Source organism: Brachyhypopomus gauderio, chromosome 16, assembly GCF_052324685.1.
Source record: "Brachyhypopomus gauderio isolate BG-103 chromosome 16, BGAUD_0.2, whole genome shotgun sequence".
NCBI classification, from domain to species: domain Eukaryota; kingdom Metazoa; phylum Chordata; class Actinopteri; order Gymnotiformes; family Hypopomidae; genus Brachyhypopomus; species Brachyhypopomus gauderio.
In genome coordinates, this window is record NC_135226.1 from 15,787,942 (window position 1) to 15,814,659 (window position 26,718).

The 26,718-nt window shown below is 42.2% G+C and overlaps 3 protein-coding genes across 7 annotated transcripts; all 3 read right to left on the reverse strand.

Moving 5' to 3' along the window:
- Positions 1 to 396: 396 nt before the first annotated feature.
- Positions 397 to 16,648, reverse strand: vezf1b (vascular endothelial zinc finger 1b). Its single transcript, XM_076976437.1, has 5 exons — positions 16,445 to 16,648; positions 11,482 to 12,239; positions 11,008 to 11,077; positions 3,839 to 4,004; positions 397 to 3,679 (listed from the first exon to the last, which is right to left on the reverse strand). Exons 1-5 carry the CDS (start codon positions 16,475 to 16,477, stop codon positions 3,333 to 3,335), a joined length of 1,374 nt encoding a protein of 457 aa, XP_076832552.1. The 5' UTR covers positions 16,478 to 16,648; the 3' UTR covers positions 397 to 3,332.
- Positions 16,649 to 19,153: 2,505 nt separating this feature from the next.
- On the reverse strand, positions 19,154 to 22,246 carry LOC143478222 (ras-related protein ORAB-1). The gene is made up of 6 exons (XM_076977189.1): positions 22,137 to 22,246; positions 21,678 to 21,750; positions 21,386 to 21,481; positions 20,842 to 20,937; positions 20,634 to 20,765; positions 19,154 to 20,365 (listed from the first exon to the last, which is right to left on the reverse strand). The coding sequence occupies exons 1-6, from the start codon at positions 22,148 to 22,150 to the stop codon at positions 20,144 to 20,146; spliced, it is 633 nt and encodes a 210-aa protein (XP_076833304.1). The 5' UTR covers positions 22,151 to 22,246; the 3' UTR covers positions 19,154 to 20,143.
- A 3-nt stretch (positions 22,247 to 22,249) lies between these two features.
- On the reverse strand, positions 22,250 to 26,181 carry LOC143478221 (uncharacterized). Of its 5 annotated transcripts, none has more exons than XM_076977186.1 (5): positions 25,974 to 26,181; positions 24,752 to 24,938; positions 24,052 to 24,477; positions 23,882 to 23,938; positions 22,250 to 23,783 (listed from the first exon to the last, which is right to left on the reverse strand). In XM_076977186.1, exons 2-5 carry the CDS (start codon positions 24,885 to 24,887, stop codon positions 23,350 to 23,352), a joined length of 1,053 nt encoding a protein of 350 aa, XP_076833301.1. In that variant the 5' UTR covers positions 24,888 to 24,938; positions 25,974 to 26,181; the 3' UTR covers positions 22,250 to 23,349. The 5 variants fall into 5 exon arrangements, with proteins under 5 accessions (XP_076833301.1, XP_076833303.1, XP_076833302.1 ...); XM_076977188.1 differs by having other exon boundaries at positions 24,752 to 24,967; XM_076977187.1 differs by having other exon boundaries at positions 24,752 to 24,967; positions 25,891 to 26,181.
- Positions 26,182 to 26,718: the final 537 nt, after the last annotated feature.

Consider the following 26,718-nt stretch of genomic DNA (forward strand, 5'->3'; position numbering starts at 1 on the left):
ATGCACACGGACGGACAAACGTTACTACCCCAAACAGTAGTCTAACAGATCCGAAACATTAAAAAGATATTCCGCAGAAAAGTTTTGGAGTTTTTTTGTGGTTAGTACTGGTTTCGCAAAAAAAGTGTTATTTCTTCTATGCATGAATATACATCAAGGCCAATACGGCTGGGAGACATATTCTTAGGTCAGTATCAGGAACCTAAATTAATTCCTTATCGGTTTAATCGTGATCATTGATATAATACAAGACGTATTGCTGCTAAACTTTTATTTTAAAAAGTTAATATAAGCTTAGCAGAACGTTCACTCCGTCATACCAGTAAGCCAGCCAGTGCGCATTGCCCATGTATAAGATTACAAGATCAGATTCAAGGATGACGGTAAATTCATGTTTTACAATTTTCTTTTATTTAGACAACCCAAATAAAAGGCACATAAAACATTGTTTACATAATTGTTCTTGACAAACATACATTTAAAAAAATGTAGGAATGTTTTACCTTTCTGCTAACCAAAAAAGCCTAGTCTTCATATATACAAAATTATCAATGTTAATGTTCTAATACAAAAAGTTTTATAAAAGGTTATTTTTTATTTTTTTCCTTGCACATGTCTAACATAACTACCACATCCTCTGAGCTAAATGTTTTATACAAAGATATACATTCACTGGCATTCATGTGGTTTTGCCAATTCATCAAAATTTTTAAAGGACTGAACTACAGGTTTATTCTCTGATGCAAAACCGAAAAGATTTTTTTTCCCCTCACTATTTCATCGAGTTTATTTAAAAGATACTGTTGGTGCATAAGGCATAATAAAAGACTGAAAACAATATTTAGGAAAAACCTAACAATTTCATATTTCCGTACATGTGTCATTCTCCAAACAAAATAGATGTTAAAATCTTCCAAACAAACGTGGTAAACTGGACAGGTGACATGTTCTGATGTGGCATTTTCAGATCAGGCACAGGAAGAGAATGCCGCTGCTTGAGCGTTTAGTCGCTTCGCTCTTCAAATTCCAGTTTTCAAAGTTCAGCCAAAAACAAGATGGCCCTTGTTTGACTGACACACACACACACACACACACACACACACACACACGAACACGAACACATGCACACAAGCGTATTCCAGGTGTCACACTCCTACAAGGACGATCATGAAATTCAGGGAAATGCTACACCAAGACCAAATGGGGACACCCTTTTGTAGCGCAAAAAAAAAAAAACCCCAAAAACGTCCAAACACCTGGTACCAATTAAGCTTCGTTTAAACTCACAGTCAAATCCCCCCCTCCCTCTGCATCCATCCATTAAGTCTCTGATCAGTAACTACATTTAACAAAGTCTTACTTCCAGTTTTTATACAAAACTATGCACCGACACTGTTTAAATGCATAATTCACTATCAGGTCAATGAGTACAAGAGGAAACCAGTATTTATCCTGCTGTTTAAACAGCCCTAGAACAAAAAAAAAAAAAAACCCTTAAAAATTTTAATCCAGATCTTAACCATGGCTATGATTAAAGTACGGGCACGTTTAGCTGATTTCTCTCATTTGACCAAACATGTTCATATAGTACAGAGCAAAAAAAAAAAACAAAAAAAAGAATCAAACCCCTCCAAATGATCAGAAGACAATGGAATGGATTAGCAGTTTAATATTGATATTGCTTTTGCCATCCATAATGGATGAAATACTTTGCCTTGGTTCATTACTTCCTATAGATTCTACTTAACCTCCTATAGTTATTTGGAGCAGAAATGTGTCTCACAAAATAAACACCAGGCCAAGAGACCTGAAAGATGATTGCAGTTTTGGTTTAACTATTATAAAGGAAAAGAAACAAGCATGCATGCTCTTGCACAAGTGTGCGAACACACACACACACACACACACACACACACACACACACACACACACACACACACACACACACACACACACACACCCATAAAAAGTAATAAATTTAACCACATTCATCTTCCACCCTTATAACGGTCAGCAACTTACACAGAATAATGGGAACTTCATGGGACTTCAAAGTTTCGAACAATAAAGAGGAAATGGATTAGTGTATTAAATAAGTAAAAACAAATATCCATGTTCTGAAGAGTGTTATGCAAGATTCCACCAAAATGACTGTCAAATGAGTCGGATTCTTTCAGCAAAGACCCAGAGCACAGGCCCTCGTACTGACAGGGGGCTAAAGACCCAGAGCACAGGCCCTCGTACTGACAGGGGGCTAAAGACCCAGAGCACAGGCCCTCGTACTGACAGGGGGCTAAAGACCCAGAGCACAGGCCCTCGTACTGACAGGGGGATAAAGACACAGAGCACAGGCCCTCGTACTGACAGGGGGCTAAAGTACAGAAGGGAATCTTGGGATCTTTCAGGAAATGTGGTCACTACATGACCAGACACCTAAACAAAGAAGCTCAAATCCCAAGATTTGAAAACATTTTCTCTCATAATACTGCCATCAGAATATCACCAATCAGATATGTTTTCAGTGCAAGACGTGTCAAATCGCTACTGTTATGTCCAACACCCACTAAGCAGAAGTTCCTATTTAAAACAGCATCTTTTTTCTACCAGGAATGACCATCTCCAGAAATGATTTAAAAACTAGAATAACAGCTACAGTATTAAGTGGCTTACACTGAAGGTAAAACCAGAATAACCTCAGAACAGTTTTCTTTGTCAATAGTATTGTTATTAAAAAATAAAATAAAATAATCTTCCACAAATGGAAGCATCTGTCCCTTTTGTAGTACAAGACTCAATGCATAAACCTAGAAAATACTGATTAGCAAGCTAAAATAAAAATAAAGTCCTCACAGTTCAAAACCGTTCTTCCAGTCACACACACTATTCGATGGAGCTATTTGCTCCTCTTCAAATGGCTACTGGCAGAGATTTTCTGGCACTAGCAAAGTGATATCACCAAACATACAGCATGTCGGGTTTCCACTCCATGCATTACCTACTTTCTTCCTTTCTTAAACTACTTGACTAAACTCTAGACAACCTGGGTCTGCTTACCCTACAGCCATAAGGAAGAGAAACAGGGCACCACCCCCCAACCACCCTATCTCTCTCACACTTTTACACACACACACACACACACACACACACACACACACACACACACACAAGCCGCCACGCCACGCCTTCTCCTCACAGGGGAACCGTGCTACCGAAGGAAGACCAGAACAGGCGATGGGGCATCAAAATAACACACAAGGGGGTGGGAGAGAGAGAGAGAGAGAGAGAGAGAGAGGGAGGGAGAGAGAAAGGGACTCAAGCCACGTGCCATTCTTCTACCAGGGCGGAGAGGAGGGCAGAACCTGGGAGAGAAACGGCATGCTCTCCATGGACCTCATGGCGATGTTGAGGGGCCCGGTGATGTTCATGGGCATGGGTGTGGTGATGGCCACCGGGTGGGCGATGTTCATGGGTGCTGTGGCGGGGATGTTGACGGAGGCGATGTTCACCGGAGCGGTTATGGTGACGGGGTGCTGGAGGCTGACGGGCGCCGTGATGTTCACCGTGTTGGAGGCGATGGTGACGGCGTTGCTGACCACCCCGCGGTTCATGCTCGCGGTGCTGGCCGCGGCAGTCACCGTGACGGGGGTGACCGAGGCAGAGTTACACACACTGTTAGTGTCTGGAAGCAAAATAAATAAAGCAATAAAAACAAGGAAAAAAAGCGTCAGCGCCAAGTAAGCATTTTAGATGGTTCATTGTGACATCACAGGAGTCAACGCCAGCTCTCGTCACTGGGCAATGTCCTGGTGGGCGGGGACAGGGGCGGAGCCATTCCTACCTTTGTTGCAGGGCGAGGTGAAGCCAGCCTGGCTGTGAGTCTTCAGGTGGCTGGTGATGTAGGCAGCGCTCAGCATCTTGCCGCAGATGTTGCAGGTCACTTTGCCCTCGTGGCGGATCATGTGCGAACGCAGGCGGTCTTTGGTGGCGAAGGCGGACGTGCAGGCCTACCGAAAGGAAGGAAAATGGAATCAGCACGCTGGGCGCCGTATCGAGTCAATAATGACACTACTGCCCCCTAGTGGAGGACATGTGCTGTAGAAAACAGTGTCCTACCATCATTCCAATATTATTAGGGTTCACACACATAGTGTGGGAACCCTATTGTAATTGTTAGGATTTTTCTTTCTTCTTCTTATTAGGGTTCACACACACATAGTGTGGGAACCCTATTGTAATTGCTGGTATTTTTCTTATTTTTCTTATTCTTTTGCCCATTTTTTGACATAAAATGCATCGTGCAGCCTAGACCGTAATGCCTAGAAAACCCAATCTTGGCAAAAAGGTTCAGTTACCTCCAAGGACCAGATTCCCATACAGGGACCCCAAATTGGCCTGATGGTGGCGCTATAGCAGACCATATTGACTTTTTGTCCATATCTCCTACACCGTAGGTCCTAGAACCAAAATTCCAGTTCCTATGCATTCCTTGACTAAATTCAATAGGACAATTAATATACAACCATTAAGCTCCGCCCACTTAGATTTCGAGTTAATTTGCATAATGTGCAAAATCACACACATCTTTGAGCGCGAACTAGTCCCTGGATTTTTCACATACGTGCACATATGTGGTATCAAAACGTTCAGAAGAGTCTGAACTTTAAAATGTATCCAACAAAAATGCTAATTTCTTCACTACCTAGTCAGTATAAGCCAATCAAATCAGGGGGCGTAAATTCAATAGTAAATTTTGCACAAATGGAACTCTAACTTAAGAAAACTTGCATGTAATGAGATGGCACTTCACAGACAGCTTCCGTGTGAGGGTCTGGGGCAGCTCGCAGTGGTTGCCATACCTCACCTGCTAGGGGGCGCTATAACATGCAAAAATTTGCCCCATGCACTCAGATTGGCCGATCCACATGAAACTTGACAGACATCATCTATGGGCCTCTGGAAACCAGGTCCTAAAGCAGACATGCCATACTTCCAAAATGGCTGACGTAATCGGCCAATCAGTGATCGGCACGCGTTTGACAGGCTTACCATTGGTCGATCTGCACGAAACCTCTTGGGTGTGGACAAGTGCACGCCCCCTATGACATAATCCAGCCGGGTGTCGATTGGCCACTGGGGGGCGCTATTGCAAAAAAAGCAAGTGTATCCCCTACATAATTCCACTTGGGAACATGCAATTGGACTCTTTTGATTCCTTGCAGTAGTGCGAACAACTTTCCCATTACATGTCCTATTAAAAAATGCACAGTTTATTTACAGTTAATAATAGTTTGAAATCATCACTTTTCATACTCCTCCTAGGATTTTCATACTATCATGTCAAGCAAAGTCTTATAATACTCTACAGAGTGTGAAATCAAAAAACAATCCAAAGATTTTGGATTTGAGGACACTTATACCTGCTAAATATTTTTTTAATGGACAGCATCGATACATATAATATTCATATTCTTAAAGCTCTTTCATATTTTACCCAATTCTGACCAAAATGCACAAGCCCATTCAGAATCCCATCCTGAACAAATTTGTCAAGTTTCATCTAAATCGGTTATCGTATGGCTCTACAGTGCAGTATTATATACAATGCATAAGAATGCATGTAAAGTCCCTCTGTCACCTTCTCCTTCTCACACGCACGCAAGCTGAAACTCACACTCTCAGTCTCTCTCACACTCTCACCCACATTCCCCCTCCCATCTCTGTGCCCTAAGTAAACATTGCTCTGGCTACCTAGATCTCTCTGTGTCTATTAACCAGGCACACACACATACAGGCACAAGCAGGCCTTCCTATAGCATTCACAATTGACACTTCCCTAGCCATACCCACCCATATCTCAGTGACTAACACATGCTTATACAAACTGATATTTGGCTTCTTTTTTGTCTCTCTCTCACACAAACACAGACACACACACCTTTATACCTATATGTATGTATAGTTTCTATGTATACTTATGTATGTATGTATTAGTATATGTTGTCATAGTTTGAATACATATACTACCACACACACACACACACACACACACACACACACACACACACACTTCTACCTAAATGTATGTATAGTTTGTATGCATATCTATAGTATATGTATAGTATATGTCAGTCATACCAGTGATGTCAGTCATATCAGACATGCCAGTCCAGTCATGTCAGTTATATCAGTCATGTCAGTGATGCCAGTCATGTTCTGCCAGTCATGTAAGTCATGTCAGTCATATCAGTCATGTCAGTCCAGTCATGTCAGTCAAATCTTCAAATCATTACAGTCATGCCAGTTATGTCAGTCATATCAGTCATGTTAATTTTGTTCGTCATGCCAGTGATGTCATTCCAGTCATGCCAGTCATATCAGTTATGTCAGTAATGCCAGTCATGTCAGTCATGCCAGGCTTTGCAGACTACATTCATACTTTGAATACACAGGCAGTCATGTTAGGCGTGCTACGTGTACAAGGAGTGAATTAACTAAGCATAGTCTCTGGCTCCCTCAATCTCTCTCTGTCAGTAATATACAGGCCCAATCATGTATAGACAAGTGCAGGCCTTCCTATACTGTTCACATAGATGCAGCCATAGCCAGATGTGCTATTTTTGTGTCTCCCTTTCTGACACACACAGATGTCATCACACTCTACATCTGTAGAGCACACACTGGCCAAACCCAAACAGCTTTTTTTTCACTTTTAGGTCTAAAGGACCTTTTGGGCTTCCTTTTGCCTATTGAGGCCAAAATGCCTATTGGTGTGTGAACCCGCCAATCGCCGCTTGCGGCTATATTTATTATTATTCTTTTGCCCATTTTTTGACCTAAAACGCATTGTGCAGCCTAGACCGTAAGGCCTAGAAACACCAAACTTGGCAAATTGATAATGTATGGTCCAAGGACCAGACTCAAGTACAGAGACCCACATTGGCCTGATGGTGGCGCTATAGCACACCATTTTGTCGTTTGGTCCATATCTCCCAATCCGTAAGTCATAGAAACAAAATTCCACTTTTTATGGACTCCTTGGCAAAATTCAATAGGACTATTCATATACAACCATTAAGCTCCGCCTACTTAGATTTTTTGCTAATTTGCATAATATGCAAAACCTATTTTTTTATACTAGTCCCTGGTTTTTTATCTGATCACCACAATCTTGGTGTCAAAATATTCACAAGAATCTCATTGTCAATGAATATCAACAAAACTGTGACATTGGTATACAGTCTGACTGTCACATGTCAATCAATAGCTCTGAGGCGTGGCTAAATTTACTTCAGCAGCTATATCTCAGCAATGCTTTGACCAATCTTCATGAAAATTTATCAGTTGTTAGGGCACATGACTCAGAGGTCACAGATCAAAGCTGGCCACGATTGTCCAATAGGGGGCGCTATAACATGGGGAAATTTGTTTCTCAGAAACCATTAGTCACATCAAGCCCAAACTTTACAGACGTCATCAGGGGCCCAAGTGGTATCAAGGCACACAATGATGACCTCATCACTCAAAAAACATGGCCGCCATAAGCCAATTAATTTTAATTTTAATTAATTGGCCATTTGACAGACTTACCATAGGTACATACACATGAAACTGACATGGTATGTTCATGTACACACCCTCTAAGACATACTCATGTTAGAAGGGAATTGCACCACTAGGTGGCGCTATACTAGAAAATCCAGAATTTCTCCTACATATTTTCACTTATCAAGAAATGCTTGCACTCATATGATTGTATGCAGAATTCCTAGCAACTTTCTAATTACATGTGCTTTGCAAAAATGTACCACTTTTTCACTATTATCAAATATATATAACTTGTCATTTTCATACTAGTCCTAGCATTTTAACTCCATCACCTTTAAATCACACCTTGTAATACTCAGCAGACTCTGAAATGCTAAGATTAGCAAGAAAATCCTAAGGTTTTCACAAATTAATATTTTTCATATACATCACAATGCTACCATCGTAACACATCAAATTCACAGTTCAATAACTACGCCATAGTATGTCTGATTGTTATGAAAACTGACATCCACATTCACATGACCATTGTGGTGAAGTGTGCCAAGTTTGAGCCAAATCCGCCTGCAAACGGCTCTACAGTGAATATTTTCATTTTCCATACTGACCAGTGCAGGGAGGCATAGACAGCTGCTAAGACACGCACGTTCTCACACACGCTGCCCCCCTCCTCCACTCCCCCATGCTTCTAACACTTTACAACCCTTGGGCTCTCCCTCCCCCTCTCTCTCTTTCACATGCACTCACACAAACAAAGGCCTCTCTGGCCTATAGGTTTTACATACACACTAATTCTAGCCATTACTACCAATTACCCAGTGACTAATATACAGATATTTAGCTTCTTTTTTTCCACACACCCTCACACAGGACTTCCTATATGCTTCATATATACATTTCTCTTGCCATTTCCAACACACTAACTGATATTTAGCTTCATTTTTCCATCCACACTCTCAACTCATGCCCTCTATACATCCTGAAATGACATAAGAGAGGACAGAGATATGTAATTCACATTTCACACACAACCTCTATATAACTGCATGCTTTACTTATCATCAAAGTCTTGTTAGATACACATTCCTAGTGGCCCCCCTACTATGGGCACAACAGTGAGAACATGTCAGAGTAGGGATGAGAACATCATGAACAGGCAAAGATAAGAATATTTGTGTTATTTTATTGTATAGTAACCCATCACTCTGATTTGTTTGAGAATCACATGTGACATATTTTGTCAGCTAAATGAAAAGGGTTAAAGAGTGGTGTTTACATGTGGGGCATTAACCAGAGCTCTCCTGCTGCTATGTTCACAACATCAGTCAAATTCAGCCAAAGGTATATTTATTTGACTAGGCCCCTGGGTCAGTGTGTCAGTACTTTTAACCTAATCTCAGCATTTGATTTAGTTGTATGGTCTGAATCATTTTGCTAATATCTTCCACACTGTATGGCCTAGAAACAAAATTGTACTTCAGCTGTATTCCTTTGCTCAAGCCAACCAAAAAAGCCTCAAGAAGCCCTTACTGCATACATGAAAAAACACACACACACATACAAAGCTAATCACAGCATTTGATTAACTTCTATGATCTGAATCATTTTGCCAATACATTTTGTTTTGATCTTTTGGGCCTTTATTGCCTCAGTTGAATAAGACACGCACGTTTGCCATTCTCACACACGCTGCCCCCCTCCTCCACTCCCCCACGCTTCTAACACTTTACAACCCTTGGGCTCTCCCTCCCCCTCTCTCTCCTTCACATGCACTCACAAAAACAAAGGCCTCTCTGGCCTATAGGTTTCACATACACACTAATTCTAGCCATTACTATCAATTACCCAGTGACTAATATACAGATATTTAGCTTCTTTTTTCCACACACCCTCACACAGGACTTCCTATATGCTACATATATACATTTCTCTAGCCATTTCCAACACACTAACTGATATTTAGCTTCATTTTTCCATCCACACTCTCAACTCGTGCCCTCTATACATCCTGAAATGACATGAGAGGACAGAGATATGTAATTCACATTTCACACACAACCTCTATATAACTGCATGCTTTACTTATCATCAAAGTCTTGTTAGATACACATTCCTAGTGGCCTCCCTACTATGGGCACAACAGTGAGAACATGTCAGAGTAGGGATGAGAACATCATGAACAGGCAAAGATAAGAATATTTGTGTTATTTTATTGTATAGTAAGCCATCACTCTTTGGTTTGTTTGAGATTCACATGTGACAGATTTTGTCAGCTAAATGAAAAGGGTTAAATAGTGGGGTTTACATGTGGGGCATTAACAAGAGCTCTCCTGCTGCTATGTTCACAACTTCTGACAAATTCAGCCAAAGGTATATTTATTTGACTAGGCCCCTGGGTCAGTGTGTCAGTGCTTTTAACCTAATCTCAGCATTTGATTTAGTTGTATGGTCTGAATCATTTTGCTAATATCTTCCACACTGTATGGCCTAGAAACAAAATTCTACTTCAGCTGTATTCCTTTGCTCAAGCCAACCAAAAAAGCCTCAAGAAGCCCTTACTGCATACATGAAAAAACACACAAACACACACATACAAAGCTAATCACAGCACTGATTAACTTCTATCATCTGAATCATTTTGCCATTACATTTTGTTTTGATCTTTTGGGCCTTTATTGCCCCAGTTGAATAATTTTTTGCAAATTACTTTATCTGTCCATTTTTTGGACTGAAGTAGCTTCATATCACTTGTTGGTCTAAAAGACCCTTTGGGCTTTTGTGCCTTTTTTTGTGTGAACCCGCCAATCGCCGCTTGCGGCTATATTTGTTGTTATTATTATTACTAAGTTTATTACAGACTCAGAGGTATACCTATGTAATAAGTACTATTCATATTTTGAAAACGTCAGCTGTATTACTGTGTACTTAAGAAATATGTTTATTTCACTAATGTATTGCTTTCTCAGGTCAATACAAGTCTTTAGAGATATGAACCCTGTACTGTGGCAATAACCCACTACTTAGTGACAATATTACTAACATGACTCACTCTCTGTACCCTTGTGTAGAGTCTGCATACTGCTAGCGGCTATGTAAATAAAGCAAACTATTTACTTTTCCATATACTTTATGAAAATCCAGATTTTTGTCCCCATCAAACCTCAAGAAAGGCGACTTGCGTCGAGAGCCCTAGATCACAGATCTCCTGTCAGAGAGTACCTAAGGAACATTAGCCGATGACTGCACGTTTACGACTGAAATCTGGGGGCGTTGGTATTCGAAGCTCGGCGCTCCTAATTAGCTTCAGCGTGGAAACAAAAACAACTGGCACGTCTCCAGCGTTCACTCCGACTCAGCGAGGACCGCGAGCGGCGAAGCGAACAAGCCCCGGAGCACACAAAGGATTCCCACAGACTCTCCGCACCGAAGCCCGAGGCCGCTTTAGGTGACGTGGCCTCTTACCGTTACTTGGCATTTGAAAGGTCTCTCTGTGGAGTGAACATGCTTGACATGACAGCTGAGATGATCTGGCCTGGAGGGAGAGGAAAGAGAAGAAAAACACACGAGTGAGAAGCTCTTCCAGCTCTTATTTTACCTGCTTGGGAGGCTCAAAATAATGAAAAGGAACGGCAAAGAGCGAAGATGGTAATTAAGATGATATCTAATCAATAACAGACATGGACCTCAACAGAAGCGAAACAGTAAATGTTTCCATAAATAAGTAAAAATGTGCATGTGGGGAGTAAATTTGAAATTTGAGGTGCATCACAGAAATGATCCATGGCACTTTTCTCAATCTACTGAGAACATTAGGACCCTGTTGCAACTCAAATATTTGGTCAAACCACCACAAGCGTGAAAGCGTTATTTAAGGCATTGTGGTTCAAACTGGCCTCTTGACTTTCTCTTCATCGTTCGAGATGATTCTTCACCCACCTGGAGAAGCCCTTCCCGCAGACGGAGCAGACGTAAGGCTTGTGCACGCCGCCGTCGTGCGAGCGCACGTGGTACGTCATGCGGTCCTTCCGCTTGAAGCGCTGGTGGCAGATCGGACACTCGAACGGCTTCTCGTCCGAGTGCGACAGCTTGTGCCGGTTGAGGTGGTAGACGTCGCGGAAGGCCTTGCCGCACATCTCGCACCCGTGGTTCTTCTTCACGGGTTTGGGCGGCTTCTTGGGCACGGTGGCCTGCTGTTGCTGCGGCAGGGTGGACATCACCCCGACCGCCGCCGAGGCCGAGGTGGTGGCCGTGGTGAGGATGCCCGCCACGGTGGACACGTACGAGGGGTTGCCGTTGCTGTCCCGCGGCACCGTGGAGATGAGCGGGACCATGGTGGGCGCTGTGGGCGGCTTCTTGGGCCGCGACACCATCTTGATGCCCGTGTGACAGGACTCGTGCCGCCGCAGGTGGTAACTGTCCCGGAAAGCCTTATTGCAGTAGCCGCAGATGAAGGGGGTTTTGGATTTGGGTTCCTTCTTAACCACCACTGGGCCCCCTCCACCCCCTCCACCTCCGCCACCCCCACCACTGGCCACATTGTCCTTGAGCAGCTCGGCAGCGCTGACCGGGGGCTTCTGGTCCAGTGGGATGGGGAGCACAGGCTTCTGGTCTTGCGGTTCTGACGCCGAGTTGAGTAACGGCAAAAGGCTGTTCTGGCCCACCTGGTGCTGGTGGTGGAGGGCTTCATTCGCCTGCTGGGGGGAGAGAAGCGACATCTCAAACACCTTCACTACAAACATTACACTATATATAGACCCGTGGAGACATTCTTGGAAGACCGGATCATCCTGTGCCCAACAAAGCTGGTCTATAACAAACTGGAGTAATGAAGCTTATGTATTTAGAATCTTCATATTCGTATTTTCTAAGGCACTCTGAATCAACAAATTTATGCTCACTACATGCTTGTATACATAAGCACGAGTAATCCATTCTGCATCCCAAGAGTAAAGCAACACAAAATTACCAACGCTTTGGAGAAATGCAGAGAGGAGATCACGTAACCAACGAGTGCCTCATGCCTGACGACGCGCTTAAAAGTGGCCAGTCAGACTACTAGCAGTAAAACTTGGCCGTAAAATAAATGCAGCATAATAGAAGTGTGGTGGCACTGGACGGAGTTTGGGAAGGCGAAGCCAGAAGACGAGTGATGGTGGTAAATCTTTATCGGAAATAGAAAGTGACTCATTCCTGGAGCATCTGTGCAACTTGGAAAACAATCCGCCCTGACTGAGACCCAGCGAGACGCGGAATGAGGACGAGCAAGCGCAAGAGAAAGAGAAAGAGCGCGAGACTTCGGAGCTTTAGGGGAGCTTTAAAGGAGCTTAATCCACACGCGGTGGAAGCACAATAAACGCTGGTCAAAATCAGACCTTCCACAGGTGGCAACATGTTTCAAATATTTTTAGAAACTCAAAATCAAGTCACTGCTGTGCATGGTGTGTGTGTGTGTGTGTGGTTCTAGAGGGACGTCCTTTGGCAGCGCTGCCCTGCACGCAGCATACGCCATACGCTGCCACTACCGGACCTAAATCTGTAGCATGTAAAGTGATCTGTGACCGCGATGAAAGCAGTTCCTCATGTGACCGGCCTCGCAGGGCACATGCTGTTCCGGCTGACGGAGACGTGCCAACCCTACCTCACCCGTGTGATACGGATCTTGGCACCGAACTCCCAGCACGCAGTGAGAACGTGGTGCGTCTAGCAAAATAAGTCCGCACGTTACCTAAACAACATGGGGAGACAAAGAACCGTGATGGTTCCGCTGCTTGGTCCCACTGTCCTAAGAGCAGGACAGACAGGACAGGGAGTGCTGAAGCAGTGTGAAAAATTCCCCGTGTGATTACACACCACACAGCCAACAGGGAGAGGCCCAGACTAGGTGATAAAAAGCCAAACTTTGGACGTCATTAACACGCCCAGATCTGAAAGCAACTAAATACAAATTAATGCACTACAGTGGCATTACTTATTACTTTAAAATGGGTTTACTAGAACTGGGGCATTAAAGAGTGGCAGTTTATTTTGGCTCCTGCGGGGCACGAACACGTTTCAGAAAATAAGCACACAAACAAACAAGAAAAAGAGAGAGAGAGAGGAACAAACTAAATGAGGAGAGGTCAACGGTGCATAAGCTCATGAGGGTCTCTGGGGGGCCAGGGCTAACAGTTGAAAGACTACACTATCATTAAAGCCTGTCTATTCCGCAGCTGCCTGCATTGTCCGATTGGTCACGGTATCCAGAAAAAGAGGGAGAGAGAGAAAGAGAGAGAGAGAGAAAGAGAGAGAGGGGTGCAATGGGGAAGCACCTCCATGACTACAATTATTCTCATGTGAAAAATAGCCATGTCTACAGTAACCTGTGCCAACCCTTAGTGATGGGACAACTCTCACCTTCTGTAACGGTAACTGATGGCACAAGGCAGAACACGGTGGCATATTACATTACTTTCTACAGTTCATTAAAAGACAACTTGTGTACACAGCCTGCAATAACACAGAGAGAGACAGCATTCAGAACACAGAATAGTGTGTGCAAACACACAGAGAAAGGCGGACATCACAATCGGAGCTCGTCCATTCGCAGAGGCGGCAAACTGCTAAAACATTAAAACTGCTTCAGAGTGTGACGGAACGGACTCGTCTTACGGCAGGGTGCTAAGCAGAGAAGGTGTTGGGCCCGGGCCGGATCTGTGGAGGCGTGCATGTCCAAGTTGGGGCCTGACACTCACGACCGTGACGTCGGCCAGACGCTCCAGACAGCAGCAGAGCAAGGCAGGCAGGCCACAGGGCCTCCACGGTAACGACGGGTCACACTCGGTCCACTTTAAAAGGCCGAACATCATCGTCAGTAACATCCCAGACCAGTAGAGCACAGGAATACACGGACACACTCTACTGTGCCTGCTAGTCTAGTTACAAATCCGCTTCAGTTCTGTTTTTCTCTAGTTTGTAGTAGAGGGGAACTCAGACCGAGATTCGTCTGAAGATGCCAACGGCATTATGGGCTTTTCTATATCTTTTGTCTCTTTTTTTCATCCTTTCTTTTTTTCACCTGCCTCTTTTCTCCTCAGTTAGCCATTGTCCATGACTGCGGCTGCACCAGCCCTGCTGGGGGACCAGAATCCAGGGCAAGTTCCTCGTCTGCTACAGACGGATTAGGAGACGCCTGTTGGGAGCCGGACAATGCGGCGTTTATGAATAAGCACAGACGCCGGGCGAACAATACGAGCGACGCGCTACACCGCAGCGTCATTAGGTGCTTCATCACAAGGGTGGAATCAACCAAAACAACCAACGTGTTTTCTGTTCAGTTTTCTCACAGAAAAAAAACCCATCACTGATCCCTGCGTGGCACAGCCTAGAGGCTTTCTATAATGATCAAAAGATATTTTTGTTTAAAATTGGGCAACATGTTTCGGCAAGTTAGGTGTAATTGAAAAGGGATTTGTATCTCATCTAGTTAGTAATTACAAGAACTTTGGCCCTATGTTTACCTGTTAGAGTAAGGCAGATTTCTAGCAATGAAAACTCAATCACACATGCATCAGCCTTAAACAACTGAATATCTTAGGATATTATAGCCACTGGATTGCAGTTATTGATTACCAGTTAATGTGATTTACCAAGAATGCTCATACAAGAACCTACATTATCAGTTAAATCAATTCTTTCACTTTCCGGTTTTAAGGAAAAATTTTGAATATCAATAGCAGGTCATATTCTAGGTATTTTTCTATTACACAAGCAAGGGTTGGGGAAAAAAAGCGCATCGCACTCCAAAATCCCATCTAGGCCTCCGAGCAAGACCAACTCTTCCTGACGGCAAAACTTTAGTTAATGCCAAAACATTCAGTAGACTTTGAAGCATTTTTTAAAAATCCTAAACACAAATTCAGCAATCGCAACAGCAGTACTAACCGGCACAGAACCGAGCTCGTACACACGCACCACACAACTGTCCGCCAACGGGACCACGCCGACCCACAGCCACGCTGGACCCGGTTAACGTTTGATAGTTCGCGAACCGGGAAGTCTAATTTCGTTCGCGTGTAAACGGGCTGGAGTTGCACGCGAAGTGGGCACGAGGATCGTCCGCGCGGCCCAAAGTGGCCCGAACATAGTTGGAATTCCAAACCCGAGCTCGCGGACGCTCGTTTCGCTAAAGTGGCGCGCGAGGAGGGAAAGAAGCTCGTGCGCCGTCAGAACCCGCAGCGCGCGCTCAGCTCAGATCTAACCGGGATCTGGAGCAAACGCGGAGTTACAGGATCACCGGCCCCACTGCACATTCACTCACACAGCTAGGACGGACGGTTCCGATATCTCGATATTAAAAGAGGGGAGGAGGAGGAGGGGGGGGCTGCGACGCTGGATGAAATGCAATAAATATGCAAGTAAAAGTTGGTAGCAGCAGCACGTGTGTGCAGTGACTATAACTGTTGTGAGCTGGTGGACTAAAGTAACAGAAATCTGAATTTAGTGCTTTTATCTGCTTCATTCCACACACGGCGAGGACCGTGCGGCTGGTAAATCAATGGGGGCATCATTAAAAGTGCATGCTGCCATGCAAAAGTAAGTGGCTGGCCAGCGAGCACATGTCCAAGCTACTACAGGCCAGATAAAATGGAAGAAGCAGAAAGAAAAGAGAGAGAGAGAGGGAGAGATGCGAGTCTCCTCCATACTCCACAGCTGGAGGTCTGGAGCTAACCCTAGCCTGCTACACTGGCTAGCTCACGTAAGCTGGCACGTTAGCCAGCGAGCTAGCTAGCTACCATTGTTTTTGCTTGAACAGATTGACCCAAAATGAACGTTTCGGAGGTTAAATGTTGGCGGCGCACACGGGCTTTGGGCTCGCCGCGCAGTTCTGGCCCGCCCGACCCGTTTGGAGCGACTCTCTTACCTGGAACAGAAAGGAACTCCAGCTCGGCTCCATTGCAACACTTCAAAAAAAATCTGCAGGAAACCTACAAGAAATCTACAACAAAGCAGCTAAACATGGCAGCTGCTACAACTTCCTGTAGCCCTCAGGGCCGAACCATTTCATTAGCTGTGTGGTGGCGAGATGGTGGGACTGCCTGCGCACGGATGAAGAGAAGAGGGAGAGTGTAAACAGGACTGTGGTGGCCACGCAGCTCACGCAGGGTCCACGCATACCAGATGGTCACGCACAAACGCATTTTCACAAAGAAAACCGTGTGTGGCAGGTTAAAAGGGCAGAAAGCTCCGATGCGCAGTCTTTCTGTTTATTCAGATTTGTTTTGTTTTGTTTATTTTTTTATTTTTTATGTTATAAGTAAACATTAATTTAATTTAACGTAAAGATTGTTTTTTATAAAAAATGCATTTTAATTAGGACGTGTATTTTTCAGTGTCTAAAAGCTAATGGAGAGTTTCAAATGAACAACACGACAGAGTAATCAGGATCCTTCCTAAGAGAATATTACAGTGCTGGATCAGCCGGGCAGTGCAGGCTGTGATGAAGGCCACATGACCACACATGGGACTGACCCCAAAGCAAACAGAGCCTGTCCAAGAAAGAGCCAGAGAAGACCTAGCGATTACCTAACATCACCTAATATTACTAATGTTTGAAGGAAACTAGTATTCTTTTTAAAGTGATGAGTCGCCTTGTAGATAATCAAGATTAAGAAGCAAATCATAAGCGTTTTGAACAGTTACGCATATATATATATATATATATATATATATATATATATATATATATATATATATAGAGTAACAACATTATATATATATATATATACACCACATTTTACTATATATATATATATATATATATATATATATATATATATATATATATATATATATATATATATATATATATATATATAGTAAAATGTAGTGAATTAGGACCCTTATTCCCACAGATTCCTTTGAACATTTTGTTTAACTCTTTATACATTTCAAAGAACTTTTAACTCTATGTTGTGTTGTACTGAGTCTTTGAATACAGTACATTGAGGATTTTGGTTGAACGCCTGAATATGTTTGGGCAGCTCAGTCTCCCAAAGCAGGTTTAGTGGAGGCCACAGGACGTATGGCATATTTGTTAGCTTTAAATCAAATGGAGGACAACTTTACAAAGTTGAGTGCCTCTCCCATGAATTTGTGCCTTTTTACATTCTAATGCCACTTGCAAAGGTTGGTTGAGTAGGCTAAAAGTAGCATAAAACATTTAAAATATTACAACATTAAAACAATTAAAACATTAAATGTTTAAATGTTTTAAAATATAAAAACTAGAGTACAAGTAGAAAATGCATAAGGTAAAAAAAAATACTAGTCATAGCAAGTTATCTAAGGGACTGTAATGTAACGGCTTAGTAATAACAACAGTATCAGCACAGGTATTGAAGTTTGAAGTTCTTCTCTTTTCTAGAAGGTTTTGGTAAATAAATCTTGAAAGTTAGAGATGAGTCCAGCACCAATCGCATCGTGTGAAAAAACGCCAAAGACGAAAGGATTTGGTAGCCCCCCCCCCCCCCCCCCCCACCCTATTATCTTTGGCGGCTGGGTGGGACAGGTGTTGCTGATCAAGGAAGAATACCTTCCTATGTGTGGCAGGATTGGGTCGAGGCAGAGCTCCAAGGAGTGATCAGAGCACAACCTGCAGGACGGTTACACGGAGGTGAGCAATGACACCACAGCCAAGTTGTGCAGACATCATCCACTTAATTTTTTCGCTCCATCCCACAAACAGCCTTCCTGGTGCGCCAGTACAGTGTGGCCCGCAGCGAGAAGTCTTTGTTGTGATCTCTTTGGGTCATTATCATTACTTGTGGCCCGTGAGTGGATCTGCTGGAACACCTGGAGCAGGTGGGTTGCCCAGTCTGAGAATATGTCAGTGCATGTCCAAGCAATGACAGGTTTCACTGCTTCTCCCATTGCTGGGGCAGGCACTGTAGCATTATAGAGTAATTTAGTAGAGTTTCAAAGGTGGATATCTGGCATGGAATACAGATTTATCCTGAGATAGAATTTCTTGACATACTTGTTCTGAGAAAAATGATATCAGATTAAAAAAATCGAAGGTCTCCAATTCAATTGCATATGTATTGTAATTTATAGATGGGGTGACATTGCACTAAGAAACAAACAGGTGTATTCAAACATAAAGCTATTAATATAGGGAAATATCAATTTTTCCTTTACTACATCGAAATGTATTTTTATATGCAATCTGGTAAAAGAAAACAATTGTGAAGTATACAAACGCTGCCTCTGTCACATGAACATTGTTGTAGTGGATCACTTATGTCATTAGGACAAGTGTCACGTTTGACTTGGATTCATGATTTAGCTTGAATAGCCTGTACACGGTGGTCTGAGTTTTGTCCACTGGAGGGCAGTGTTTTCACTGTATTGCACTTCATCACGTGTACTGAAATTTCATTAGGCTATTACAAAGCAAATAAAATGTTTATAATGTGGCTTAATTTTTTTATTGTCTGAAGTATAGACAAGTTTGTGAAGTAGTGTATTTAAAACACACATAAGATCATCATTTGTTTTGTTTTGGAAATTTTCAATGTTCAAATGTGTTTTTGTATAAACACAAAGATAATGCATTTGTAGAGAAGACATGTCCTGGTTGTATCTGTTATGAGTTAGGAGCAGGACGTGTTTGAAATGTAAAATCAAGGCAGAAAAAACATCTTTAAAAACTCAGTTTAACTCAATGCATCTGCTTCTGCTAATGTGCTATATGGTATAAGCTTGCTTGGACATGTTTTAACATAAAATTTGATGTAAAAAATGTATCCCCCCAAAAGTAATAACTTATTTTACTCAACAAATATCATAGTTTTACAAAGGGCTAATTTGCTCATAAAACTAAAGATTACATATTCACAGACTTATATTGCTCAGTATAAATCATTTAGCCTATAATGCCCATTATAAATGATTATTAAATGCTTAATATTTAGCATAAAAACTACATGCTTAACACGTACTAACATGCTTACTTAAAATACCAATTAGAATTGTGTAACTGAGCATAAAAAGCACTTCTAACATTTGATAAAACCAGCATTTGAATTTGAGCTCATTACAATATTTGAATATAAAAAAAAACTGATCATGTATGTGTCATGATTAAATATCATAGATGTGATTTACTGATTGTTATATCTTCATAAAAAAATTCAAACATGAATCTAATAGCTAACATTTCTAGCAATTAATATTGTTTCTACATTTTTGCATTCCCAGTTTATTAAAATATGGCAATTGTGTTTCTGTTTACACTGACAAATGCAAACAAGAAATTGTGATCATATTAGTATAACTTTTACTTGCTCTGGTTTGAGCTTGTATTACCAAAATGACCAAATGTATTATATATTACCAAAATGTATTACCAAAATCTTTTCGCTTGTATACCACTACCAGATAAAAAGGAATATTATTTATTATCAGGCTTTTAAAACAAAATCTAGCAAAGATGGGATGTAAATGGGACATATCACCTAAAAGACAAGAACTAACTAATAAGAAAAATTACTGTCATTAAAAACTGTGAAATGCATTAATTCACAAAATTTCACGCTAAACATTCTCCATATGAAATCTGTTAGCAACAGGTTCGGACCTCCTCTCCTTTTGCCTTTTGTCCTCCCGGCCACAGGGGGGCGCTGTTTATATTGGATCCCATTTTAACAGTCTCATTCTGAATGCTGTCTGCCCCAATCCGCTTCTGGATTTCTGAAGCTAGTGTTAAAAACGCCTTCTCCACGTTGCTTGCATCCTTTGAACTTGTCTCCAGGAATGGGACGTTAAGTGTCTCTGCAAATTCCTGGACACAATTAATAATCAAAGGGTTGAGATGTGTCAAACATGAAAATTTCTACAAGTATCAATGAAGTTTAAATGCTCAAGTTTAAATTTTGGATACACATGAAGCCTTTGTGTTAAATGAGCTTGAAGAAGAAACACAATATGTTATGTAACTAATATTGTATACTGTGTATCATATAAAACTGAATATTAGGACACTGGCTTCACATTTAACCTGTATCCTAGAGGGAGAGTGCTGTAAGTCCTGTATATCTTTGATCAGACACCTTTGCTGTTGTGAAGTCCACCACCTTTTTTGAAGTTAAGTCACTTTTGTTTCCCACCAGCAATTTAGAGACATTTTCACAAGCGTAGCGGTCAATCTCCTCCAACCACTGTTTCACATTACTGAAGGATTCCTGCAATCATAAGAACCTTCATGATCTCAGCTATTTTCACGTAAAAACTCCCATCATAACTCAAACTAGTAATTACCTGGTCAGTGACATCATATACAATTATAATCCCATGGGCACCACGGTAATAGCTGGATGTTATGGTCCGAAATCTCTCCTGACCTGCTGTATCCCACTGTGATATGATCAGGTTAAAAATACTGAAAGTGTTTTTTAAGAGCACATTGTCTTCACATGTTAATGGAAAGCACACAAAAACACAAAAGAAATTTGAAAGAATGTCCTAGCTATAAATTTTAGCTGTATCAATTTTAAGCTTGCTTGTCATTATTTTATGCATGCATGCAATGCCTTGAAGGGTATCAGTGAAGTGTTAAGCCTGGATAAATTATAACAGCTTAAATGTAAACTTATTAAATTAATAAATATACATATTGATTTAGAACACATTATTATGTAAATAATAATTCTGAAATACATTTGTAAAGATCAAATTATATTCTGTTAGAGCATACATTACTTATGAGAAACATGAAATCATTGTTTATGTCCAGTTGTATAGGCATCACCCACTCCCAAAATATATTAGCAAAAAATCTTTGGTATGCATAGTTTTAACTCACAATTTGCAGTTTAACAACCTTCCCATCCATGTCAATAGTCCTGATTTTGAAGTCAACACCGATAGTGCTGATGTAAGTTTCAGTATAGGTGTCATCCTGTTGGCATTGACATGCTTTATGAGCTCACATTAGTCAAAGACATCAAAATCTGTCCCAATTCTACAACCAAACACTTCAGGCCAATTTCTAAGGATCAATTTCCATAGCTGACAATGAAATAAGTCCACATCTAGTCTAACATGCTGTACCAGAGTGACTACAGAATGGATTTTCATTGACACGTTTGGCTTACCGCAAAACGTAATAATAAACATGACTTTCCAACTCCAGAGTCTCCAATCAGCAGTAGCTTGAACAAGTAGTCACTAAAGGAAACCATGACACTGCTGAAAACAAGCCTTTTGATGTCTAGAATTCTTTTCAGAATGCTACTGCAGCTGGTTTATATGAAAACATTTTCACAGGTAGTGTTTTGGGTAACATACTGAACAATGTACATTTTAGAATATCAACACAGTTGTATATATTCTTTTTGTGTTGAGTTACTAGACATTAGCCATACGAACATAGTAGTCTACAACTTTACTAATACAAATGCATTAGGATTAGGCTAATTAAAAATTTGGGTGAACATTACTCACAAAACGATGACGTGGGAACCTCGATCTTACTTTTTAAGCAACAAACTCAACTAAATGAAGCTCAAATACAAACGCTCCACCCCACATCCCAATACACAAAATATACTCACTACTCAGGGTTCATATTCAAACCAATTAATGGCACTTCCAAAGTGTTTCGTCAAGGTTTCCTTAAGACCGTGCCTTTTCTGTCCTTCAAAATGCAAACGGCAATAACAGTGGCTATGGAGAGCCCGGAAGAGCCATTATTTATTCAAGTCACAGATTGAGTTACAAACTGGCGATTACTTCGGTCTTGAAGCGTCACAGCAACAGGTATGGACAATGAGAATGGTCCTCAAAACACCTCACCATCATCATTTGAACCAAGATGTTTATTTTCATTTATTAAAACCATTACAGCAGAATTTATAGTAGGAAAACATTTAACAGTTTTCCTTGTTATTGGAAGAGCAGCCAAAAAAAACAAACAAACAAAAAAAGTAATCTGAATCTTCATCATACAAATCCTATTTATATTTGAAACTTCTATGGTAACTGTGAGGAGGAACCTGGAGAGAAAAAATAAAAATACATAACCAATCACAACTGAGACCAGCTGAAGGTAATTACAGAAAACATACATTTTAACATGAAAGTTAAAAGAACTGCACATTTTCTACATACCATGTTCTCTATTTATAGAGTGCAGACATGTATTTAAGGTTTGAATTGTAACCTTTAGTTCAGGAAGGAAGCATTGCAAAGTTAACACTCTGGCATACCAGAGAACTGGCACAGAGAGGAAGGATTTCCAATCCAGGTGGTATGATCCATATGTTGACTATTTTACTGTCTGAGCAGTTCAGATAAATATACTTTTAATGTCACTCATAATTTAAACCATTGTAGTACTTTTAAATTAGCTTACTTGCATTGCATCATTAAATAAAGCTCTGTAAATTTAAAGTAAATGGGACATTGTCAATGTCCCAATCATTATTAAGCACAGAGCCATCTCTGATAAGCTCTCATTTGGCTGAGGTACAATTTTCGCTAGTAATGCTACTTTTCACCTGTTCTATGCCCTCCTTTCCTCTCTGCTCTCCTCCATTGGTGTTTAGAGAAACCTTATTTCTAAGGAAATAAGTACCCAGTCAGCAGGGCTAATAGTGCATCAGAATCCAGTCTCGTGATCTCCCTGGATACAGTAAAGGAAGTACTGGTACTATAGTGGAACGTGGTCACGCCCTTGTGAGGAAAACACCTGTACTGTCCGATTGGTCCGCTGGCTGTTGCCCTTGCTCCGCGGTGCACGGACAGAACGGGGGGGTGGGGGGTGCGCTATGGCCGCCCGTTGACCTTATCCTGCATGAAGCCCAGGGCGCTGGAGGAGAAGTCGCGCAGCACGTGCAGCGTGTCTCGCTGCAGACGGAGCGTGTCGCGCGCAAACGCCTGCTGCGTCTGCGCCAGCCGCTGCACGGACTCCGACAGCGACTCCAGCGAGCGCGCCAGCACCCCCATCAGCACCGTGGTGGCCTGCTGCTCCTGCAGGCTGAGGGAGGCACTCTTCGCCAGGTGCACTTGCAGGGCGCTGGGGTTCGACGAGGAGGGGCGGGGCGGCGGGCGGGTGGGGGTCCCGACGTCGGCCATGACGTTGATGGGGACGTGAGGCTGGGCTTCGCTTTGAACGCGGTCCGCATCGGCGCTGGGAGGGTCGTGGAACACTCTACATTGATCAGATCGCTGTAGTCCTTCACATATCTGTAGGCTTTGGTCTGGTGACGGAAGGAAACGCAAAAATGTAAGGAGTCCCACACATGAAACATTATTAACTGTGTAATACGAGGTACAAAGACATAGGTACACAGCCTACCTTCTACGCCTGACAGCGTCTCAATATGGAAGTCACTAAGGGGCACTACAGAGTCATCTATTGCATCGCAAGGACAACATAAAACAATCAAATAGTGCACTGTTAAATAATAACTCATGCACTCTGGTCACAATAACATGGCTAAGAGGGTCAGATCAAAGGGAACCTACACAGTGGCAGATCCTGCTCCACTTTTTCGGCGTGCAGCGGGGGAGGAACGTGGACGGGCAGCGGCGGGGCGGGCAGTCTGCCGTTCGCCATGCTGGCCGAGTGCAGTGGCATCCCACGGGCACACCCGCCGGCCTCGTCCGAGGGACGGCCCGCCCCTTGCCTGCCCTTGTCGGCAGGGACTGGCATCTGCAGGATCTGGTGCACCATGGTCTCGGTGGGGGAGAGCTCCTGGGAGATGCGACTGGCCGAGAGGCCCGAGGCCCTCATGGCCGCTACTTTGCGCTTGGTGTCGCATTTGAGGTCCGACCACTTCTTGATGATCTCGATGATCTCGCGGTGGCACTCGCTGATCTCGTTGATGCGAGCCGTGAGGTTTGCCCACGTTCGTTTCTTCACATCGCTGGACACACCTTGGTTGAATTTACCTGTTTGCAACACATAAACAGACTATGTGTATGAAGTCTGAAGCATAATGACACTTATTCAATAAGTAAAATTTGTACACGCTTATGTAAATTCATACTGACCATATCAAATAGTCTGATCCAGAGTAAACATTAGACATTTAAAATCCATAGATGGTGATTTTAAACAAATAATTCTAAAGCTATATAATAATACTTTTCATACATAAACAAAACAAAGTATATCAAGAGAGAGAAAAAAAGGTATATGTTCAGTAAATTAAATTATACCAACCAACTAGTATGTGGCGATTCCTCTTCACCTCTGTGAGCAGCAGCTGGACCTCAGGGAAGGTAAAGCGAGACTTTCTTTTCTTGAAGCGCGATGAACCCCCTACAGGACTGGAGTACGAATAGGGATATCCAGACATCCTCCTTCTGCCTTCTCAGCCTCCTAGACACGAGTCTAAAAGAATACCCACCTAATGGAAAACAAAATGGCACAATAAACCTACACATGTTATTAATGACAACTGAATTTGGAACTTACCTCTGCAATACATGGTATGCGTAACTTGCAAAAACATGGATGTAGGGATAACGAGGCTTGCTTTCTCGTGTATCTACAGTACAGAACGTTGTTAACAGTACATTTCCCCTAGCATAACGTAACGTCAGTGCAAGGGCTATTGGCAACATAATTAGAAAAGTAACCAAGTCTAATGTTAAATGCTGTAAGTTTTATGTAGTTTACTAGATCACAAACTTTTACTAAACAACTAAATAATTACTAAATAATCGTAGCTTCAACTAAAATCTATCAAATAATGTTATCTAGCATATATCTAGACATAGTGTTAAGATGTATTTAAGATGTCTTTTAAAGATCTGCCATCTGCCTTAATTAATCGCAAATAACGAAGAAGATGCGTTAATTAATGTAAGACACGTGTGCTTGTTATTCCGTCTATGCTCGGAGCGGATATTTAAAACCACAGAAGGAAGGAATCATCCCAACGCACGCCTTTCCTGCATCCTTTGGCTTTAAATTAACCATTACACCTAATTGACGACGGATCACACGGCGCCTCGCCGATGCCCGAACGCTTCCTGCTTCTTTGTTGTGCTATGACATTTCGAAAACCCGACGAAACGCCATCGTAGCCTGTACAGCTACCGCCTAGTCGGTATTTCAGACGCAAACGTGAACTGACCAGTGAATAAAACACGACATGACCGCCGTTACCAAACCGACGATCGCTGTCGGATGCGCCAGTTACCGTCGACGCGCGTAACCGCTCCGTTTATAAAAAGCGAGGTTAGCTAACCTAGCTAGGCGGCTAACCTAGCTAGCTAGCTAGCTAGTTAGCAAGGTGCCGAGGTTGTCTGGCGAACGTATTCGCATTTTTATTTCATTTTGTTTTCTATAATCACCTTGAGGAACGTCAAGAACGTCAACGAAAGCGAAATTTGACAGAGGAGCGATTCAAACATAGTATAGTAAACTTCCCCGTTACCTATGTGAACCGTTTTAACGTTTTATTTGGTAACTGTCGTCAAACCGACGAATACGCCCTCGGGTTCGTATCCGAAAACTTCGTAGCGCGAGCTCCACTGCGCCGCGCAGCCTCAGCTCGCTACGTCATTTTTTTCTTTCTCCCTCCACGCGCACGTTCGGCTACGCGGGACGGTATGTGTATAGCGCTGCACGATCGTCGTAGGTTATTGCGTACACAAAAAAACTGCGTAACTTTCACGCACGAATCCAATTGTGTTCTTATTCAAGAAGCAGTTTAACCCGCTTGACTTAAGTACATGTGCGTTTACTTAATGACTAAGTGCTTAGTTGGACTACTCAAACTAAATTTAAACATTAATGCATTAAGTTAGAGAACGTTTTAGCATGATTTTTGACTATATAGGCATCTGCGTATACATGTTTATTACAGGTACGCACTAAATAAAGTAGTTAAAGTTTAGTTAAAAAACGAATGAATTGTACTAGCCTTAGTTACTTCAGCTACTAGACTGCAGCTTGTAAAAAAGCTCATAACGGAGGTCATACATTTACACAACAAATATCCTTAAATTGGACATAATGCAAAGTACTTGTATGCTTTTGTAGCCTAATTTTGATATTGAAAATTTTATAATTCTCAGTGAGTTATTAAAACAAGTTTTATACTAAAAGGGTGCACCAAGCCTGCACACTGCACACCTCCATTTTGAGTTCGCGTCTTCTCGATATTTAACAGCAATATT

Excerpts from the sequence above, each read along its gene's own strand:
- vezf1b (XM_076976437.1), bottom strand. The coding sequence starts at position 16,477 with ATGGAGCCGAGCTGGAGTTCCTTTCTGTTCCAG. Across the intron at positions 12,240-16,444 it reads GGAGTTCCTTTCTGTTCCAG|CAGGCGAATGAAGCCCTCCA; the intron begins GTAAGAGAGTCG and ends CTCTCCCCCCAG. Across the intron at positions 11,078-11,481 it reads TGCGGGAAGGGCTTCTCCAG|GCCAGATCATCTCAGCTGTC; the intron begins GTGGGTGAAGAA and ends CTCTCCCTCCAG.
- LOC143478222 (XM_076977189.1), bottom strand. Across the intron at positions 20,938-21,385 it reads AGGTTGTTAAACTGCAAATT|TGGGATACAGCAGGTCAGGA; the intron begins GTGAGTTAAAAC and ends ATCATATCACAG. Across the intron at positions 20,766-20,841 it reads TATATGATGTCACTGACCAG|GAATCCTTCAGTAATGTGAA; the intron begins GTAATTACTAGT and ends TTATGATTGCAG.
- LOC143478221 (XM_076977186.1), bottom strand. The coding sequence starts at position 24,887 with ATGTCTGGATATCCCTATTCGTACTCCAGTCCTGTAGGGGGTTCATCG. Across the intron at positions 24,478-24,751 it reads GAATCGCCACATACTAGTTG|GTAAATTCAACCAAGGTGTG; the intron begins GTTGGTATAATT and ends TGTTGCAAACAG. Across the intron at positions 23,939-24,051 it reads GGAGCAGGATCTGCCACTGT|ATGACTCTGTAGTGCCCCTT; the intron begins GTAGGTTCCCTT and ends GCGATGCAATAG.